Below are 22,113 nucleotides of genomic sequence, written 5' to 3'. Positions count from 1 at the left end.
CTAACCCCGTGCTGTACCTGTCCTGGGAGTGTTTGATGGGGACAGTGTAGAGGGAGGTTTACGCTGTATCTAACCCCGTGCTGTACCTGTCCTGGGAGTGTTTGATGGGGACAGTGTAGAGGGAGCTTTACTCTGTATCTAACCCCGTGCTGTACCTGTCCTGGGTGTGTCTGATGGGGACAGTGTAGAGGGAGCTTTACTCTATATCTAACCCCGTGCTGTACCTGTCCTGGGAGTATTTGATGGGGAGAGTGTAGAGGAAGCTTCACTCTGTATCTAAACCCGTGCTGTAACTGCCCTGGGAGTGTTTGATGGGGACAGTGTAGAGGCAGCTTTACTCTGTATCTAACCCCGTGCTGTACCTGTCCTGGGAGTATTTGATGGGGACAGTGTAGAGGGAGCTTTACTCTGTATCTAACCCCGTGCTGTACCTGTCCTGGGAGTGTTTGATGGGGACAGTGCAGAGGGAGCTTTACTCTGTATATAACCCCGTGCTGTACCTGTCCTGATATGGGCATTGTCAGGGGATTCGAAAGATTATTACACACTAATTAAGATTATTATTATTACCTTTAAGAGACAGTTACTGTTGACAAGTAAATTTCCTGGTTTGATATCACGATGTAAGATTCCTGCAGAATGTAAATATTTCAGTCCTAGTAACACAAATAGAACAGTCAGTATCGGCAAAGATCACCTCTAGGCAAATCGCAATTCCCTCAATTCCCACCCCATCCCCAAATCCCTCAATCCACACCTCCTCCCCGTATCCCTCAATCCACACCTCCTCCCCGTATCCTTCAATCCCCCACCTCCCCGTATCTCTCAATCGCCACATCCTCCCCGTATCCCTCAATCCCCACCTTCTCCCCGTATCCCTCAATCCACACCTCCTCCCCGTATCCCTCAATCCCCACCTCCCCGTATCTCTCAATCCCCACCTCCTCCCCGTATCCCTCAATCCACACCTCCTCCCCGTATCCCTCAATCCCCACCTCCCCGTATCTCTCAATCCCCACATCCTCCCCGTATCCCTCAATCCCCACCTTCTCCCCTTATCCCTCAGTCCCCCACCTACCCACCTTCTCCCAGTATCCCTCAATCCCCCACCTACCCACCTTCTCCCCGTCTCCCTCAGTCCCCCACCTACCCACCTTCTCCCCGTATCCCTCAATCCCCCACCTACCCACCTTCTCCCCGTATCCCTCAATCCCCACCTTCTCCCCGTATCCCTCAATCCCCACCTTCTCCCCGTATCCCTCAATCCCCACCTTCTCCCCTTATCCCTCAGTCCCCCACCTACCCACCTTCTGCCAGTATCCCTCCATCCCCCACCTACCCACCTTCTCCCCGTATCCCTCAATCCCCACCTTCTCCCCGTATCCCTCAATCCCCAACTTCTCCCCGATTCCCTCAATCCCCCACCTACCCACCTTCTCCCCGTATCCCACAATCCCACACCTACCCACCTCCTCCCCGTATCCCTCAATCCCCACCTACCCACCTTCTCCCCGTCTCCCTCAATCCCCCACCTACCCACCTCCTCCCCGTATCCCTCAATCCCCACCTACCCACCTTCTCCCCGTCTCCCTCAATCTCCCACCTACCCACCTTCTCCCCGTCTCCCTCAATCCCCACCTACCCACCTTCTCCCCGTCTCCCTCAATCCCCCACCTATCCACCTTCTCCCCGTATCCCTCAATCCCCCACCTACCCACCTTCTCCCCGTCTCCCTCAATCCCCCACCTACCCACCTTCTCCCCGTCTCCCTCAATCCCCCACCTATCCACCTTCTCCCCCGTATCCCTCAATCCCCCACCTACCCACCTTCTCCCCGTCTCCCTCAATCCCCCACCTATCCACCTTCTCCCCCGTATCCCTCAATCCCCCACCTACCCATCTTCTCCCCGTATCCCTCAATCTCCCACCTACCCAACTTCTCCCAGTATCCCTCAATCCCCCACCTACCCACCTTCTCCCCGTATCCCTCAATCCCCACCTTCTCCCCGTATCCCTCAATCCCCACCTATCCACCTTCTCCCCCGTATCCCTCAATCCCACACCTACCCACCTTCTCCCCGTATCCCTCAATCCCACACCTACCCACCCTCTCCTCGTCTCCCTCAATGCCCCACCCTCTCCGCGTCTCCCTCAATCCCCCACATTCTCCCCGACTCCCTCAATCCCCACCGTCTCCCTCAAACCCCACCCTCTCCCCATCTCCCTCAATCCCCACCCTCTCCCCGTCTCCCTCAAACCCAGCCGTATCCCCGTCTCCCTCAATCCCCACCCTCTCCCCGTCTCCCTCAATCCCCACCCTCTCCCCGTCTCCCTCAAACCCCACCCCCTCCCCGTCTCCCTCAAACCCAGCCGTATTTCTCACGCTGACACTGTGCTGAACCCTCGTGCTTGTACTCACCTCGGAGAATCTGATAGAGGAACACTTTGATGTGATCTGAGCTCAGAGTCTGTGGGGAAATTATGACTTTGTGCAAGTCGCTCTGCATTAACTCCGTAATAACGTAGCTGGAGCACAGCGGGAGGTCAAGGAGTAAACCACTCGGATATCGACATCGCTAAACACATCTCAGCACCCTCCCTATCTCCGGAACCTCCTCCAACGCAACCCTCCCTATCTCTGAGACCTCCTCCAGCCCCTACACCCCTCCCTATCTCCGGAACCTCCTCCAACGCAGCCCTCCCTATCTCTGTAACCTCCTCCAGCCCCTACAACCCTCCCAATCTCTGTAACCTCCTCCAGCCCCTACACCCTTCCCTATCTCTGTAACCTCCTCCAGCCCCTGCAACCCTCCCTATCTCTGTAACCTCCTCCACCCCTACACCCCTCCCTATCTCTGTAAGCTCCTCCAGCCCCTACAACCCTCCCTATCTCCGGAACCTCCTCCAACGCAACCCTCCCTATCTCTGGAACCTCCTCCAGCCCTTACACCCCTCCCTATCTCTGTGACATCCTCCCTCCCCTACAACCCGCCCTATCTCTGTATCCTCCTCCAGCCCCTTCAACCCTCCCTTTCATTGTAACGTCCTCCAGCCCCTCCAACCCTCCCTATCTCTGTAACCTCCTCCAGCCCCTACACCCTCCCTATCTCTGTAAACTCCTCCAGCCCCTGCTACCCTCCCTTTCATTGTAACGTCCTCCAGCCCCTCCAACCCTCCCTATCTCTGTAACCTCCTCCAGCCCCTACACCCCTCCCTATCTCTGTAACCTCCTCCAGCCCCTACACCCTCCCTATCTCTGTAACCTCCTCCAGCCCCTGCAACCCTCCCTATCTCTGTAACCTCGTCCAGCCCCTTCACCCTCCCTATCTATGTAACCTCCTCCAGCCTCGACATCCCTCCCCATCCCTGTAACTTCCTCAGACCCTACACCCCTCCCTAACTCAATAACTTCCTCCAACCCCCTCCAGCCCTCCCTATCTCTGTAACCTCCTCCAACCCCCTACATTCTTCCCTATCTCTGTAACCTCCTCCAGCTCCCTACGACCCTCCCTATCTCTGTAACCTCTACCAGCCCCTACAACCCTCCCCATCTCTGTAACCTTCTCCAGCCCCCTACACTCCTTCCTATCTCTGTAACCTCCGCCCTCCCCTACACCCCTCCCTATCTCTAATCTCATCCGATCTCTGCAACCCTCCCTATCTCTGATACCTCCTCCAGTCCCTCCACCCTCCCTATCTCTGTAACCTCCTCCAGCCCCCTACATTCCTCCCTGTCTCTGTAACCTCCTCCAACTCCCTACGACCCTCCCTATCTCTGTAACCTCCTCCAGCCCTTACATCCCTCCCTATCTCTGTAACCTCCTCCATTCCCTACAACCCTCCCTAGCTCTGTAACCTCCTCCAGCCCCTACACCCTCCCTATCTCTGTCACCTCCTCCAGCCCCCTACCACCCTCCCTATCTCTGTAACCTACTCCATTCCCTACAAACCTCCCTATCTCTGTATCCTCCTCCAGCCCCTACAACTACAACCCTCCTATCTCTGTAACCTCCTCCAGCCCCTACAACCCTCCCTATCTCTGTAACCTCCTCCAGCCCCTACAACCCTCCCCATCTCTGTAACCTCCTCCAGCCCCCTACAACCCTCCCTATCTCTGTAACCTCCTCCAGCCCTTACATCCCTCCCTATCTCTGTAACCTCCTCCATTCCCTACAACCCTCCCTAGCTCTGTAACCTCCTCCAGCCCCTACACCCTCCCTATCTCTGTAACCTCCTCCAGCCCCGACAACCCTCCCTATCTCTGTAACCTCCTCCAGCCCCTACACCCTCCCTATCTCTGTAACCTCCTCCATTCCCTACAACCCTCCCTATCTCTGTAACCTCCTCCAGCCCCTACACCCTCCCTATCTCTGTAACCTCCTCCATTCCCTACAACCCTCCATATCTCTGTAACCTCCTCCAGCCCCTACACCCTCCCTATCTCTGTAACCTCCTCCAGCCCCCTACAACCCTCCCTATCTCTGTAACCTCCTCCATTCCCTACACCCCTCCCTATCCCTGTAACCTCCTCCAGCCCCTACAACCCTCCCTATCCCTGTAACCTCCTCCAGCCCCTACAACCCTCCCTATCTCTGTAAACTCCTCCAGCCCCTACAACCCTCCCTATCCCTGTAACCTCCTCCAGCCCCGACACCCCTCCCTATCCCTGTAACCTCCTCCAGCCCCGACACCCCTCCCTATCCCTGTAACCTTCTCCAGCCCCTACAACCCTCCCTATCTCTGTAAACTCCTCCAGCCCCTACAACCCTCCCTATCCCTGTAACCTCCTCCAGCCTCGACACCCCTCCCTTTCCCTGTAACCTCCTCCAGCCCCGACACCCCTCCCTATCTCTGTAAACTCCTCCAGCCCCTACAACACTCCCTATCTCTGTAACCTCCTCCAGCCCCGACACCCCTCCCTATCCCTGTAACCTCCTCCACTACAACCCGCCCTATCTCTGTAACCTCCTTGAGCCCCTACGCCCCTCCCTATCTCTGTAACCTCCTCCAGCCCTTACAACACTCCCTATCTCTGTAACCTCCTCCAGCCCTTACAACCCTCCCTATCTCTGTAACCTCCTCCAGCCCTTACAACCCTCCCTATCTCTGTAACCCCCTGCAACTTTCCCCGATCTCTGCGCGCCTCCAAATCCGGCTTCTCGATCATCCCGGCATCGCTCCGCTATTGGACGACGGGGAGGGAGGGGGGTCTCTCGTTCCCTCCCACTCCCACTTTTCTCCGCTGCTTCAACCAACGTCTTTGCCGGAAATTTGAAAAGTAAAAGATACATTTCTTCAAAATAGTCAATGTGTGGAGGTTGTAATATGTCCAAAGCTGAGAGAACCTGTGAATAGATTAATCTTAGACATCACAATTCAGTCAGGAAACGTAGTGCATTGTGTATACCACCACCTAGCAGGCTCTAGAGGGCTGAATGGGCCTCCTCCTGTTCCTGGGTAACAGGCTGGAGAGGGGCTAAATGGGCCTCCTGTTCCTGTGTAACAGGCTGGAGAGGGGCTGAATGGGCCTGCTGTTCCTGTGTAACAGGCTGGAGAGGGGCTGAATGGGCCTCCTCCTGTTCCTGGGTAACAGGCTGGAGAGGGGCTGAATGGGCCTCCTCCTGTTCCTGTGTAACAGGCTGGAGAGGGGCTGAATGGGCCTCCTGTTCCTGGGTAACAGGCTGGAGAGGGGCTGAATGGGCCTCCTGTTACTGTGTAACAGGCTGGAGAGGGGCTGAATGGGCCTCCTCCTGTTCCTGTGTAACAGGCTGTCGAGGGGCTGAATGGGCGTCCTGTTACTGTGTAACAGGCTGGAGAGAGGCTGAATGGGGCCTCCTCCTGTTCCTGTGTAACAGGCTGGAGAGGGGCTGAATGGGCCTCCTGTTCCTGTGTAACAGGCTGGAGAGGGGCTGAATGGGCCTCCTGTTCCTGTGCAACAGGCTGGAGAAGGGCTGAATGGGCCTCCTCCTGTTCCTGGGTAACAGGCTGGAGAGGGGCTGAATGGGCCTCCTCCTGTTCCTGTGTACAGGCTGGAGAGGGGCTGAATGGGTCTCCTGTTCCTGTGTAACAGGCTGGAGAGGGGCTGAATGGACCTCCTCCTGTTCCTGTGTAACCGGCTGGAGAGGGGCTGAATGGACCTCCTCCTGTTCCTGTGTAACAGGCTGGAGAGGGGCTGAATGGGCCTCCTCCTGTTCCTGTGTAACAGGCTGGAGAAGGGCTGAATGGGCCTCCTCCTGTTCCTGCGTAACAGGCTGGAGGGGGGCTGAACGGGCCTCCTCCTGTTCCTGTGTAACAGGCTGGAGAGGGGCTGAACGGGCCTCCTCCTGTTCCTGTGTAACAGGCTGGAGAGGGGCTGAATGGGCCTCCTCCTGTTCCTGTGTAACCGGCTGGAGAGGGGCTGAATGGGCCTCCTCCTGTTCCTGTGTAACAGGCTGGAGAGGGGCTGAATGGACCTCCTCCTGTTCCTGTGTAACAGGCTGGAGAGGGGCTGAATGGGCCTCCTCCTGTTCCTGTGTAACAGGCTGGAGAGAGGCTGAATGAGCCTCCTCCTGTTCCTGTGTAACAGGCTGGAGAGGGGCTGAATGGGCCGCCTGTTCCTGTGTAACAGGCTGGAGAGGGGCTGAATGGGCCTCCTGTTCCTGCGTAACAGGCTGGAGAGGGGCTGAATGGGCCTCCTCCATTTCCTGTGTAACAGGCTGGAGAGGGGCTGAATGGGCCTCCTCCTGTTGCTGGGTAACAGGCTGGAGAGGGGCTGAAAGGGCCTCCTCCTGTTCCTGTGTAACAGGCTGGAGAGGGGCTGAATGGGCCTCCTGTTCCTGTGTAACAGGCTGGAGAGGGGCTGAACGGGCCTCCTCCTGTTCCTGTGTAACAGGCTGGAGAGGGGCTGAATGGGCCTCCTCCTGTTGCTGGGTAACAGGCTGGAGAGGGGCTGAATGGGCCTCCTCCTGTTCCTGTGTAACAGGCTGGAGAGGGGCTGAATGGGCCTCCTGTTCCTGTGTAACAGGCTGGAGAGGGGCTGAATGGGTCTCCTCCTGTTCCTGTGTAACAGGCTGGAGAGGGGCTGAATGGGCCTCCACCTGTTCCTGTGTAACAGACTGGACAGGGGCTGAATGGGCCTCCTCCTGTTCCTGTGTAACAGACTGGAGAGGGGCTGAATGGGCCTCCTCCTGTTCCTGTGTAACAGGCTGGAGAGAGGCTGAAAGGGCCTCCTCCTGTTCCTGTGTAACCGGCTGGAGAGGGGCTGAATGGGCCTCCTCCTGTTCCTGTGTAACAGGCTGGAGAGAGGCTGAATGAGCCTCCTCCTGTTCCTGTGTAACAGGCTGGAGAGGGGCTGAATGGGCCTCCTGTTCCTGCGTAACAGGCTGGAGAGGGGCTGAACGGGCCTCCTCCTGTTCCTGTGTAACAGGCTGGAGAGGGGCTGAATGGGCCTCCTCCTGTTGCTGTGTAACAGGCTGGAGAGGGGCTGAATGGGCCTATTCCTGTTCCTGTGTAACAGGCTGGAGAGGGGCTGAATGGGCCTCCTCCTGTTCCTGTGTAACAGGCTGGAGACGGGCTGAATGGGCCTCCTGTTCCTGTGTAACAGGCTGGAGAGGGGCTGAATGGGCCTCCTCCTGTTCCAGTGTAACAAGCTGGAGAGGGGCTGAATGGGGCCTCCTCCTGTTCCTGGGTAACAGGCTGGAGAGGGGCTGAATGGGCCTCCTGTTCCTGTGTAACAGGCTGGAGAGGGGCTGAATGGGCTCCTGTTCCAATCCATCGAACCTGGGTGACTCGTCTACCGCGTGCATCGCGGCCTTGGTGATATCTGCCTTGATGCGGTCGAAGGCCAGCGGGCCTCCGCCGTCAGGGGGAAAATGGTGGAGTGGATGAGTGGGCGGGCCTTGTCCGCGTAATTGGGGACCCACTGGGCATAATCGGAGAAAAACCCCTGGCATCTCTTCAGGGCCTTGGGGCAATGGGGGAGGGGAAGTTGTAGAAGAGAGCGCATGCGGTCGGGGTCAGGCCCTAGGACTCCGTTTCCACGACGTAGCCAAGGATTACAGGTTAAATTAAGGAGCTGGACGGTGTGGAGGAATTTCTGGAGGTTAGCGTCATGGCCACCATGCCCCCCCCAAACGCATGACTACCTTGAACAAATCTTTCACACCAGTGGCTCGGTCACTGTCTGTGCGGAGTCTGCGCAACCTCCCCGTGTCTGGGTGGGTTTCCTCCGGGTGCTCCGGTTTCCTCCCACAGTCCAAAGACGTGCAGGTTAGGTGAATTGGCCGTGATAAATTGCCCTTAGTGTCCAAAAAGGTTATAGAACATAGAAAAATACAGCACAGAACAGGCCCTTCGGCCCACGATGTTGTGCCGAACCTTTGTCCTAGATTAATCATAGATTATCATTGAATTTACAGTGCAGAAGGAGGCCATTCGGCCCCCTGAGTCTGCACCGGCTCTTGGAAAGAGCACCCTACCCAAACTCAACACCTCCACCCAACACCAATTTTGGACATTAAGGGCAATTTATCATTGGCCAATTCACCTAACCCGCACATCTTTGGACTGTGGGAGGAAACCGGAGCACCCGGAGGAAACCCACGCAGACACGGGGAGGACGTGCAGACTCCGCACAGACAGTGACCCAAGCCGGAATCGAACCTGGGACCATGGATCTGTGAAGCAATTGTGCTATCCACAATGCTACCGTGCTGCCCTTAAGAACAAATAAATCTACACTATATCATTTTACCGTAATCCATGTACCTATCCAATAGCTGCTTGAAGGTCCCTAATGTTTCCGACTCAACTACTTCCACAGGCAGTGCATTCCATGCCCCCACTACTCTCTGGGTAAAGAACCTACCTCTGATATCCCTCCTATATCTTCCACCTTTCACCTTAAATTTATGTCCCCTTGTAATGGTGTGTTCCACCCGGGGAAAAAGTCTCTGACTGTCTACTCTATCTATTCCCCTGATCATCTTATAAACCTCGATCAAGTCGCCCCTCATCCTTCTCCGTTCTAATGAGAAAAGGCCTAGCACCCTCAACCTTTCCTCGTAAGACCTACTCTCCATTCCAGGCAACATCATGGTAAATCTCCTTTGCACCTTTTCCAGAGCTTCCACATCCTTCCTAAAATGAGGCGACCAGAACTGTACACAGTACTCCAAATGTGGCCTTACCAAAGTTTTGTACAGCTGCATCATCACCTCACGGCTCTTAAATTCAATCCCTCTGTTAATGAACGCGGGGAGGGGTTATTGGGTTCCGGGGATAGGGAGGAAGTGAGGGCATAAGTGGGTCGTGCAGACTCGTTGGGCCGAATGGCCTCCTTCTATTCTATGTTCTATTCCAACTTTTTGCTTCTGTCTGCTAACCAACTTTTTATCCATCTCAAGACACTACCCCTAATCCCACAAGCTTGAACTGGACATGTTAATCTGCTGCGCGAGACCTTGTCGAAAGCTTTCTGAACGTCTCGATAAATCACATCCTCCGGCCCTCCTTGGTGACACGGGAGATGATGCAGGGAGAGGGGATTCCCGTGGAGTGAGGAGAGGGTGCGAGGGGCCAGCAACAGGCGGGTGGATATCTTGCAGTGAGGAGAGACTCACATTACTGTGCTTGAAGAAGGAAAGCATCTTCAGTTCACGGAAGACACGTTTGCAAGAGATGAGGTTCTGGAAAACATTGGGCATCTTTTTCAAAGCCACCTGCTTCCCATCCCGAGGATCTGTGACCGACCTGCAGGAGAACAGGAATCAGTGAGCAGTTAGTCCAGGACAGGGACAGCACGGGGTTAGATACAGAGTAAAGCTCCCTCTACACTGTCCCCATCAAACACTCCCAGGACAGGTACAGCACGGGGTTAGATACAGAGTAAAGCTCCCTCTACAGTGCCCCATCAAACACTCCCAGGACAGGTACAGCACGGGGTTAGATACAGAGTAAAGCTCCCTCTAGACTGTCCCCATCAAACGCTCCCAGGACAGGTACAGCACGGGGTGAGATACAGAGTAAAGCTCCCTCTCCACTGTCCCCATCAAACACTCCCAGGACAGGTACAGCACGGGGTTAGATACAGAGTAAAGCTCCCTCTACACTGTCCCCATCAAACACTCCCAGGACAGGTAAAGCACGGGGTTAGATACAGAGTAAAGCTCCCTCTACACTGTCTCCATCAAACACTCCTAGGACAGGTACAGCACGGGGTGAGATACAGAGTAAAGCTCCCTCTACACTGTCCCCATCAAACACTCCCAGGACAGGTACAGCAGGGGTTAGATACAGAGTAAAGCTCCCTCTCCACTGTCCCCATCAAACACTCCCAGGACAGGTACAGCACGGGGTTAGATACAGAGTAAAGCTCCCTCTATACTGTCTCCATCAAACACTCCCAGGACAGGTACAGCACGGGGTGAGATACAGAGTAAAGCTCCCTCTACACTGTCCCCATCAAACACTCCCAGGACAGGTACAGCTAGGGGTTAGATACAGAGTAAAGCTCCCTCTACACTGTCCCCATCAAACACTCCCAGGACAGGTACAGCACGGGGTTAGATACAGAGTAAATCTCCCTCTGCACTGTCCCCATCAAGCACTCCCAGGACAAGTACAGCACGGGGTTAGATACAGAGTAAAGCTCTCTCTACACTGTCCCCATCAAACACTCCCAGGACAGGTGCAGCACGGGGTTAGATATAGAGTAAAGCTCTCTCTACACTGTCCCCATCAGACACTCCCAGGACAGGTACAGCAAGGGGTTAGATACAGAGTAAAGCTCCCTCTACACTGTCCCCATCAAACACTCCCAGGACAGGTACAGCACGGGGTTGGATACAGAGTAAAGGTCCCTCTAATCTGTCCCCATTAAACACTCCCAGGACAGGGACAGCACGGGGTTAGATACAGAGTAAAGCTCCCTCTCCACTGTCCCCATCAAACACTCCGAGGACAGGTACAGCATGGGGTTAGATACAGAGTAAAGCTCCCCTACACTGTCCCCATCAAACACTCCCAGGACAGGTACAGCACGGGGTTAGATACAGAGTAAAGCTCCCTCTACACTGTCCCCATCAAACACTCCCAGGACAGGTACTGCACGGGGTTAGATACAGAGTAAAGCTCCCTCTACACTGTCCCCATCAAACACTCCCAGGACAGGTACAGCACGGGGTTAGATACAGAGTAAAGCTCCCTCTGCACAGTCCCCATCAAACACTCCCAGGACAGGTACAGCACGGGGTTAGATACAGAGGAAAGCTCCCTCTACACTATCCCCATCAAACACTCCCAGGACAGGTACAGCACGGGGTTAGATACAGAGTAAAGCTCCCCTACACTGTCCACATCAAACACTCCCAGGACAGGTACAGCACGAGGTTAGATAGAGTTAATCTCCCTCCACACTGTCCCCATCAAACACTCCCAGGACAGGTACAGCACGGGGTTAGATAGAGAGTAAAGCTCCCTCTACACTATCCCCATCAAACACTCCCAGGACAGGTACAGCACGGGGTTAGATACAGAGTAAAGCTCCCTCTACACTGTCCCCATCAAACACTCCCAGGACAGGTACAGCACGGGGTTAGATACAGAGTAAAGCTCCCTCTGCACTGTCCCCATCAAACACTCCCAGGACAGGCACAGCACGGGGTTAGATAGAGAGTAAAGCTCCCTCTACACTGTCCCCATCAAACACTCCCAGGACAGGTACAGCACGGGGTTAGATACAGAGTAAAGCTCCCTCTGCACAGTCCCCATCAAACACTCCCAGGACAGGCACAGCACGGGGTTAGATACAGAGTAAAGCTCCCTCTACACTATCCCCATCAAACACTCCCAGGACAGGCACAGCACGGGGTTAGATACAGAGTAAAGCTCCCCTACACTGTCCCCATCAAACACTCCCAGGACAGGTACAGCACGAGGTTAGATAGAGTAAATCTCCCTCCACACTGTCCCCATCAAACACTCCCAGGTCAGGTACAGCATGGGGTTAGATACAGAGTAAAGCTCCCTCTACACTGTCCCCATCAAACACTCCCAGGACAGGTACAGCACGGGGTTAGATACAGAGTAAAGCTCCCTCTACACTGTCCCCATCAAACACTCCCAGGACAGGTATAGCATGGGGTTAGATACAGAGTAAAGCTCCATCTACACAGTCCCCATCAAACACTCCCAGGACAGGTACAGCACGGGGTTAGATACAGAGTAAATCTCCCTCTGCACTGTCCCCATCAAGCACTCCCAGGACAAGTACAGCACGGGGTTAGATACAGAGTAAAGCTCTCTCTACACTGTCCCCATCAAACACTCCCAGGACAGGTGCAGCACGGGGTTAGATATAGAGTAAAGCTCTCTCTACACTGTCCCCATCAGACACTCCCAGGACAGGTACAGCAAGGGGTTAGATACAGAGTAAAGCTCCCTCTACACTGTCCCCATCAAACACTCCCAGGACAGGTACAGCACGGGGTTAGATGCAGAGTAAAGCTCCCTCTACACTGTCCCCATCAAACACTCCCAGGACAGGTACAGCAAGGGGTTAGATACAGAGTAAAGCTCCCTCTACACTGTCCCCATCAAACACTCCCAGGACAGGTACAGCACGGGGTTAGATACAGAGTTATGCTCTCTCTACACTGTCCCCATCAGACACTCCCAGGACAGGTACAGCACGGGGTTGGATACAGAGTAAAGGTCCCTCTAATCTGTCCCCATTAAACACTCCCAGGACAGGGACAGCACGGGGTTAGATACAGAGTAAAGCTCCCTCTCCACTGTCCCCATCAAACACTCCGAGGACAGGTACAGCATGGGGTTAGATACAGAGTAAAGCTCCCCTACACTGTCCCCATCAAACGCTCCCAGGACAGGTACAGCACGGGGTTAGATACAGAGTAAAGCTCCCTCTACACTGTCCCCATCAAACACTCCTAGGACAGGTACTGCACGGGGTTAGTGACAGAGTAAAGCTCCCTCTACACTGTCCCCATCAAACACTCCCAGGAAAGGTACAGCACGGGGTTAGATACAGAGTAAAGCTCCCTCTGCACAGTCCCCATCAAACACTCCCAGGACAGGTATAGCATGGGGTTAGAAACAGAGTAAAGCTCCATCTACACAGTCCCCATCAAACACTCCCAGGACAGGTACAGCACGGGGTTAGATACAGAGTAAATCTCCCTCTGCACTGTCCCCATCAAGCACTCCCAGGACAAGTACAGCACGGGGTTAGATACAGAGTAAAGCTCTCTCTACACTGTCCCCATCAAACACTCCCAGGACAGGTGCAGCACGGGGTTAGATATAGAGTAAAGCTCTCTCTACACTGTCCCCATCAGACACTCCCAGGACAGGTACAGCAAGGGGTTAGATACAGAGTAAAGCTCCCTCTACACTGTCCCCATCAAACACTCCCAGGACAGGTACAGCACGGGGTTAGATGCAGAGTAAAGCTCCCTCTACACTGTCCCCATCAAACACTCCCAGGACAGGTACAGCAAGGAGTTAGATACAGAGTAAAGCTCCCTCTACACTGTCCCCATCAAACACTCCCAGGACAGGTACAGCACGGGGTTAGATACAGAGTAAAGCTCCCTCTACACTATCCCCATCAAACACTCCCAGGACAGGCACAGCACGGGGTTAGATACAGAGTAAAGCTCCCCTACACTGTCCCCATCAAACACTCCCAGGACAGGTACAGCACGAGGTTAGATAGAGTAAATCTCCCTCCACACTGTCCCCATCAAACACTCCCAGGTCAGGTACAGCATGGGGTTAGATACAGAGTAAAGCTCCCTCTACACTGTCCCCATCAAACACTCCCAGGACAGGTACAGCACGGGGTTAGATACAGAGTAAAGCTCCCTCTACACTGTCCCCATCAAACACTCCCAGGACAGGTATAGCATGGGGTTAGATACAGAGTAAAGCTCCATCTACACAGTCCCCATCAAACACTCCCAGGACAGGTACAGCACGGGGTTAGATACAGAGTAAATCTCCCTCTGCACTGTCCCCATCAAGCACTCCCAGGACAAGTACAGCACGGGGTTAGATACAGAGTAAAGCTCTCTCTACACTGTCCCCATCAAACACTCCCAGGACAGGTGCAGCACGGGGTTAGATATAGAGTAAAGCTCTCTCTACACTGTCCCCATCAGACACTCCCAGGACAGGTACAGCAAGGGGTTAGATACAGAGTAAAGCTCCCTCTACACTGTCCCCATCAAACACTCCCAGGACAGGTACAGCACGGGGTTAGATGCAGAGTAAAGCTCCCTCTACACTGTCCCCATCAAACACTCCCAGGACAGGTACAGCAAGGGGTTAGATACAGAGTAAAGCTCCCTCTACACTGTCCCCATCAAACACTCCCAGGACAGGTACAGCACGGGGTTAGATACAGAGTTATGCTCTCTCTACACTGTCCCCATCAGACACTCCCAGGACAGGTACAGCACGGGGTTGGATACAGAGTAAAGGTCCCTCTAATCTGTCCCCATTAAACACTCCCAGGACAGGGACAGCACGGGGTTAGATACAGAGTAAAGCTCCCTCTCCACTGTCCCCATCAAACACTCCGAGGACAGGTACAGCATGGGGTTAGATACAGAGTAAAGCTCCCCTACACTGTCCCCATCAAACGCTCCCAGGACAGGTACAGCACGGGGTTAGATACAGAGTAAAGCTCCCTCTACACTGTCCCCATCAAACACTCCTAGGACAGGTACTGCACGGGGTTAGTTACAGAGTAAAGCTCCCTCTACACTGTCCCCATCAAACACTCCCAGGAAAGGTACAGCACGGGGTTAGATACAGAGTAAAGCTCCCTCTGCACAGTCCCCATCAAACACTCCCAGGACAGGTATAGCATGGGGTTAGAAACAGAGTAAAGCTCCATCTACACAGTCCCCATCAAACACTCCCAGGACAGGTACAGCACGGGGTTAGATACAGAGTAAATCTCCCTCTGCACTGTCCCCATCAAGCACTCCCAGGACAAGTACAGCACGGGGTTAGATACAGAGTAAAGCTCTCTCTACACTGTCCCCATCAAACACTCCCAGGACAGGTGCAGCACGGGGTTAGATATAGAGTAAAGCTCTCTCTACACTGTCCCCATCAGACACTCCCAGGACAGGTACAGCAAGGGGTTAGATACAGAGTAAAGCTCCCTCTACACTGTCCCCATCAAACACTCCCAGGACAGGTACAGCACGGGGTTAGATGCAGAGTAAAGCTCCCTCTACACTGTCCCCATCAAACACTCCCAGGACAGGTACAGCAAGGAGTTAGATACAGAGTAAAGCTCCCTCTACACTGTCCCCATCAAACACTCCCATGACAGGTACAGCACGGGGTTAGATACAGAGTAAAGCTCTCTCTACACTGTCCCCATCAGACACTCCCAGGACAGGTACAGCACGGGGTTGGATACAGAGTAAAGGTCCCTCTAATCTGTCCCCATTAAACACTCCCAGGACAGGGACAGCACGGGGTTAGATACAGAGTAAAGCTCCCTCTCCACTGTCCCCATCAAACACTCCGAGGACAGGTACAGCATGGGGTTAGATACAGAGTAAAGCTCCCCTACACTGTCCCCATCAAACGCTCCCAGGACAGGTACAGCACGGGGTTAGATACAGAGGAAAGCTCCCTCTACACTATCCCCATCAAACACTCCCAGGACAGGTACAGCACGGGGTTAGATACAGAGTAAAGCTCCCCTACACTGTCCACATCAAACACTCCCAGGACAGGTACAGCACGAGGTTAGATAGAGTTAATCTCCCTCCACACTGTCCCCATCAAACACTCCCAGGACAGGTACAGCACGGGGTTAGATAGAGAGTAAAGCTCCCTCTACACTATCCCCATCAAACACTCCCAGGACAGGTACAGCACGGGGTTAGATACAGAGTAAAGCTCCCTCTACACTGTCCCCATCAAACACTCCCAGGACAGGTACAGCACGGGGTTAGATACAGAGTAAAGCTCCCTCTGCACTGTCCCCATCAAACACTCCCAGGACAGGCACATCACGGGGTTAGATAGAGAGTAAAGCTCCCTCTACACTGTCCCCATCAAACACTCCCAGGACAGGTACAGCACGGGGTTAGATACAGAGTAAAGCTCCCTCTGCACAGTCCCCATCAAACACTCCCAGGACAGGCACAGCACGGGGTTAGATACAGAGTAAAGCTCCCTCTACACTATCCCCATCAAACACTCCCAGGACAGGCACAGCACGGGGTTAGATACAGAGTAAAGCTCCCCTACACTGTCCCCATCAAACACTCCCAGGACAGGTACAGCACGAGGTTAGATAGAGTAAATCTCCCTCCACACTGTCCCCATCAAACACTCCCAGGTCAGGTACAGCATGGGGTTAGATACAGAGTAAAGCTCCCTCTACACTGTCCCCATCAAACACTCCCAGGACAGGTACAGCACGGGGTTAGATACAGAGTAAAGCTCCCTCTACACTGTCCCCATCAAACACTCCCAGGACAGGTATAGCATGGGGTTAGATACAGAGTAAAGCCCCATCTACACAGTCCCCATCAAACACTCCCAGGACAGGTACAGCACGGGGTTAGATACAGAGTAAATCTCCCTCTGCACTGTCCCCATCAAGCACTCCCAGGACAAGTACAGCACGGGGTTAGATACAGAGTAAAGCTCTCTCTACACTGTCCCCATCAAACACTCCCAGGACAGGTGCAGCACGGGGTTAGATATAGAGTAAAGCTCTCTCTACACTGTCCCCATCAGACACTCCCAGGACAGGTACAGCAAGGGGTTAGATACAGAGTAAAGCTCCCTCTACACTGTCCCCATCAAACACTCCCAGGACAGGTACAGCACGGGGTTAGATGCAGAGTAAAGCTCCCTCTACACTGTCCCCATCAAACACTCCCAGGACAGGTACAGCAAGGGGTTAGATACAGAGTAAAGCTCCCTCTACACTGTCCCCATCAAACACTCCCAGGACAGGTACAGCACGGGGTTAGATACAGAGTTATGCTCTCTCTACACTGTCCCCATCAGACACTCCCAGGACAGGTACAGCACGGGGTTGGATACAGAGTAAAGGTCCCTCTAATCTGTCCCCATTAAACACTCCCAGGACAGGGACAGCACGGGGTTAGATACAGAGTAAAGCTCCCTCTCCACTGTCCCCATCAAACACTCCGAGGACAGGTACAGCATGGGGTTAGATACAGAGTAAAGCTCCCCTACACTGTCCCCATCAAACGCTCCCAGGACAGGTACAGCACGGGGTTAGATACAGAGTAAAGCTCCCTCTACACTGTCCCCATCAAACACTCCTAGGACAGGTACTGCACGGGGTTAGATACAGAGTAAAGCTCCATCTACACTGTCCCCATCAAACACTCCCAGGAAAGGTACAGCACGGGGTTAGATACAGAGTAAAGCTCCCTCTGCACAGTCCCCATCAAACACTCCCAGGACAGGTATAGCATGGGGTTAGATACAGAGTAAAGCTCCATCTACACAGTCCCCATCAAACACTCCCAGGACAGGTACAGCACGGGGTTAGATACAGAGTAAATCTCCCTCTGCACTGTCCCCATCAAGCACTCCCAGGACAAGTACAGCACGGGGTTAGATACAGAGTAAAGCTCTCTCTACACTGTCCCCATCAAACACTCCCAGGACAGGTGCAGCACGGGGTTAGATATAGAGTAAAGCTCTCTCTACACTGTCCCCATCAGACACTCCCAGGACAGGTACAGCAAGGGGTTAGATACAGAGTAAAGCTCCCTCTACACTGTCCCCATCAAACACTCCCAGGACAGGTGCAGCACGGGGTTAGATGCAGAGTAAAGCTCCCTCTACACTGTCCCCATCAAACACTCCCAGGACAGGTACAGCAAGGGGTTAGATACAGAGTAAAGCTCCCTCTACACTGTCCCCATCAAACACTCCCAGGACAGGTACAGCACGGGGTTAGATACAGAGTAAAGCTCTCTCTACACTGTCCCCATCAGACACTCCCAGGACAGGTACAGCACGGGGTTGGATACAGAGTAAAGGTCCCTCTAATCTGTCCCCATTAAACACTCCCAGGACAGGGACAGCACGGGGTTAGATACAGAGTAAAGCTCCCTCTCCACTGTCCCCATCAAACACTCCGAGGACAGGTACAGCATGGGGTTAGATACAGAGTAAAGCTCCCCTACACTGTCCACATCAAACGCTCCCAGGACAGGTACAGCACGGGGTTAGATACAGAGTAAAGCTCCCTCTACACTGTCCCCATCAAACACTCCTAGGACAGGTACTGCACGGGGTTAGATACAGAGTAAAGCTCCCTCTACACTGTCCCCATCAAACACTCCCAGGAAAGGTACAGTACGGGGTTAGATACAGAGTAAAGCTCCCTCTGCACAGTCCCCATCAAACACTCCCAGGACAGGTACAGCACGGGGTTAGATACAGAGTAAAGCTCCCTCTACACTATCCCCATCAAACACTCCCAGGACAGGTACAGCACGGGGTTAGATACAGAGTAAAGCTCCCCTACACTGTCCACATCAAACACTCCCAGGACAGGTACAGCACGAGGTTAGATAGAGTTAATCTCCCTCCACACTGTCCCCATCAAACACTCCCAGGACAGGTACAGCACGGGGTTAGATAGAGAGTAAAGCTCCCTCTACACTATTCCCATCAAACACTCCCAGGACATGTACAGCACGGGGTTAGATACAGAGTAAAGCTTCCTCTACACTGTCCCCATCAAACACTCCCAGGACAGGTACAGCACGGGGTTAGATACAGAGTAAAGCTCCCTCTGCACTGTCCCCATCAAACACTCCCAGGACAGGCACAGCACGGGGTTAGATAGAGAGTAAAGCTCCCTCTACACTGTCCCCATCAAACACTCCCAGGACAGGTACAGCACGGGGTTAGATACAGAGTAAAGCTCCCTCTGCACAGTCCCCATCAAACACTCCCAGGACAGGCACAGCACGGGGTTAGATACAGAGTAAAGCTCCCTCTACACTATCCCCATCAAACACTCCCAGGACAGGTACAGCACGGGGTTAGATACAGAGTAAAGCTCCCCTACACTGTCCCCATCAAACACTCCCAGGACAGGTACAGCACGAGGTTAGATAGAGTAAATCTCCCTCCACACTGTCCCCATCAAACACTCCCAGGACAGATACAGCACAGGATTAGATCCAGAGTAAAGCTCCCTCTACACTGTCCCCATCAAACACTCCAAGGACAGGTACAGCACGGGGTTAGATACAGAGTAAAGCTCCCTCCACAAAGTCCCGATCAAACACCCAGGACAGGTACAGCACGGGGTTAGATACAGAGTAAAGCTCCCTCTACACTGTCCCCATCAAACACTCCCAGGACAGGTACAGCATGGGGTTAGATACAGAGTAAAGCTCCCTCTAATCTGTCCCCATTAAACACTCCCAGGACAGGTACAGCACTGGGTTAGATACAGAGTAAGGCTCCCTCTACACTGTCCCCATCAAACACTCCCAGGACAGGTACAGCACGGTGATAGATACAGAGTAAAGCTCCCCTACACAGTCCCAATCAAACACTCCAAGACAGATACAGCACGGGGTTAGATACAGAGTAAGGCTCCCTCTACACTGTCCCCATCATACACTCCCAGGACAGGTACAGCATGGGGTTAGATACAGAGTAAAGCTCCCTCTACACTGTCCCCATCAAACACTCCCAGGACAGGTACAGCATGGGGTTAGATACAGAGTAAAGCTCCCTCTACACTGTCCCCACCAAACACTCCCAGGACAGGTACAGCATGGGGTTAGATACAGGGTAAAGCTTCCTCTACACGGTCCCCATCAAATACTCCCAGGACAGGTACATCACAGGTTTAGATACAGAGTAAAGCTCCCTCTACACTGTCCCCATCAAACACTCCCAGGACAGGTACAGCACGGGGTTAGATACAGAGTAAAGCTCCCTCTACACTGTCCCCATCAAACACTCCCAGGACAGGTACAGCTGGGGTTAGATACAGAGTAAAGCTCCCCCAACATAGTCCCCATCAAACACTCCCAGGACAGGTACAGCACGGGGTTAGATACAGAGAAAAGCTCACTCTACACTGTCCCAATCAAACACTCCCAGGACAGATTCAGGACGGGGTTAGATACAGAGTAAAGCTCCCTCTACACTGTCCCCATCAAACACTCCCAGGACAGGTACAGCACGGGGTTAGATACAGAGTAAAGCTCCCTCTACACGGTCCCCATCAAATACTCCCAGGACAGGTACATCACAGGTTTAGATACAGAGTAAAGCTCCCTCTACACTGTCCCCATCAAACACTCCCAGGACAGGTACAGCACGGAGTTACATGCAGAGTAAAGCTCCCTCTACACAGTCCCCATCAAACATTCCCAGGACAGATACAGCACAGGATTAGATCCAGAGTAAAGCTCCCTCTACACTGTCCCCATCAAACACTCCCAGGACAGGTACAGCACGGGGTTAGATACAGAGTAAAGCTCCCCCTACACTGTCCCCATCAAACACTCCCAGGACAGGTACAGCACAGGGTTAGATACAGAGTAAAGCTCCCTCTACACTGTCCCCATCAAACACTCCCAGGACAGGTACAGCACGGGGTTAGATACAGAGTAAAGCTCCCTCCACAATGTCCCGATCAAACACCCAGGACAGGTACAGCACGGGGTTAGATACAGAGTAAGGCTCCCTCTACACTGTCCCCATCAAACACTCCCAGGACAGGTACAGCACGGTGTTCGATACAGAGTAAAGCTCCCCTACACAGTCCCAATCAAACACTCCCAGGACAGATACAGCACGGGGTTAGATACAGAGTAAAGCTCCCTCTACACTGTCCCCATCAAACACTCCCAGGACAGGTACAGCACGGGGTTTGATACAGAGTAAGGCTCCCTCTACACTGTCCCCATCAAACACTCCCAGGACAGGTACAGCACGGTGTTCGATACAGAGTAAAGCTCCCCTCCACAGTCCCAATCAAACACTCCCAGGACAGATACAGCACGGGGTTAGATACAGAGTAAAACTCCCTCTACACTGTCCCCATCAAACACTCCCAGAACAGGTACAGCACGGGGTTTGATACAGAGTAAAGCTGCCTCTACACTGTCCCCATCAAACACTCCCAGGGCAGGTACAGCACGGGGTTAGATACAGAGTAAGGCTCCCTCTACACTGTCCCCATCAAACACTCCCAGGACAGGTACAGCACGGGGTTAGATACAGAGTAAAGCTCCCTCTACACTGTCCCCATCAAACACTCCCAGGACAGGTACAGCACGGGGTTAGATACAGAGTAAAGCTGCCTCTACACTCTCCCCATTAAACACTCCCTGGACAGGTACAGCACAGTTTAGACACAGAGTAAAGCTCCCCCTACACTGTCCCCATCAAACATTCCCAGGACAGGTACAGCACGAGGTTAGATACAGAGTAAAGCTGCCTCTACACTGTCCCCATCAAACACTCCCAGGACAGGTACAGCACGGGGTTAGATACAGAGTAAAGCTCCCTCTACACTGTCCCCATCAAACACTCCCAGGACAGGTACTGCACGGGGTTAGATACAGAGTAAAGCTCCCTCTACACTGTCCCCATCAAACACTCCCAGGACAGGTACAGCACGGGGTTAGATACAGAGTAAAACTCCCTCTACACTGTCCCCATCAAACACTCCCAGAACAGGTACAGCACGGGGTTAGATACAGGGTAAAGCTCCCTCTACACGGTCCCCATCAAACACTCCCAGGACAGGTACATCACGGGGTTAGATACAGAGTAAAGCTCCCTCTACACTGCCACCATCAAACACTCCCAGGACAGGTACAGTACGGGGTTAGATACAGAGTAAACCTCCTTCTATGCTGTCCCCATCAAACACTCCCTGGACAGGTACAGCACGGGGCTAGATACAGAGTAAAGCTCCCTCTACACTGTCCCCAACAAACACTCCCAGGACAGGTACAGCACGGGGTTAGATACAGAGTAAGGCTCCTTCTACACTGTCCCCATCAAACACTCCCAGGACAGGTACAGCACGGGGTTAGATACAGAGTAAAG

The 22,113-nt window shown here is 53.6% G+C and overlaps 1 protein-coding gene across 1 annotated transcript in view; it reads right to left on the bottom strand.

Annotated features, from left to right (window-relative positions):
* Positions 1–540: 540 nt before the first annotated feature.
* LOC140396625 (serine/threonine-protein kinase NLK2-like) overlaps positions 541–22,113 on the bottom strand; it is a 33,281-nt gene continuing 11,708 nt past the window's right edge. The window contains exons 2-5 of the mRNA XM_072485419.1: positions 9,600–9,729; positions 5,290–5,345; positions 2,420–2,526; positions 541–656 (exon numbers count right to left, since the gene is read on the bottom strand). Coding sequence (XP_072341520.1) covers positions 541–656; positions 2,420–2,526; positions 5,290–5,345; positions 9,600–9,729 — 409 coding nt within the window. The remainder of the gene's footprint in view (positions 657–2,419; positions 2,527–5,289; positions 5,346–9,599; positions 9,730–22,113) is intronic.

This window comes from Scyliorhinus torazame, chromosome 19, assembly GCF_047496885.1.
Source record: "Scyliorhinus torazame isolate Kashiwa2021f chromosome 19, sScyTor2.1, whole genome shotgun sequence".
NCBI lineage: Eukaryota > Metazoa > Chordata > Chondrichthyes > Carcharhiniformes > Scyliorhinidae > Scyliorhinus > Scyliorhinus torazame.
Note: the sequence above shows the minus strand (reverse complement) of the source record. Positions and strands in the feature narration are given on the sequence as shown.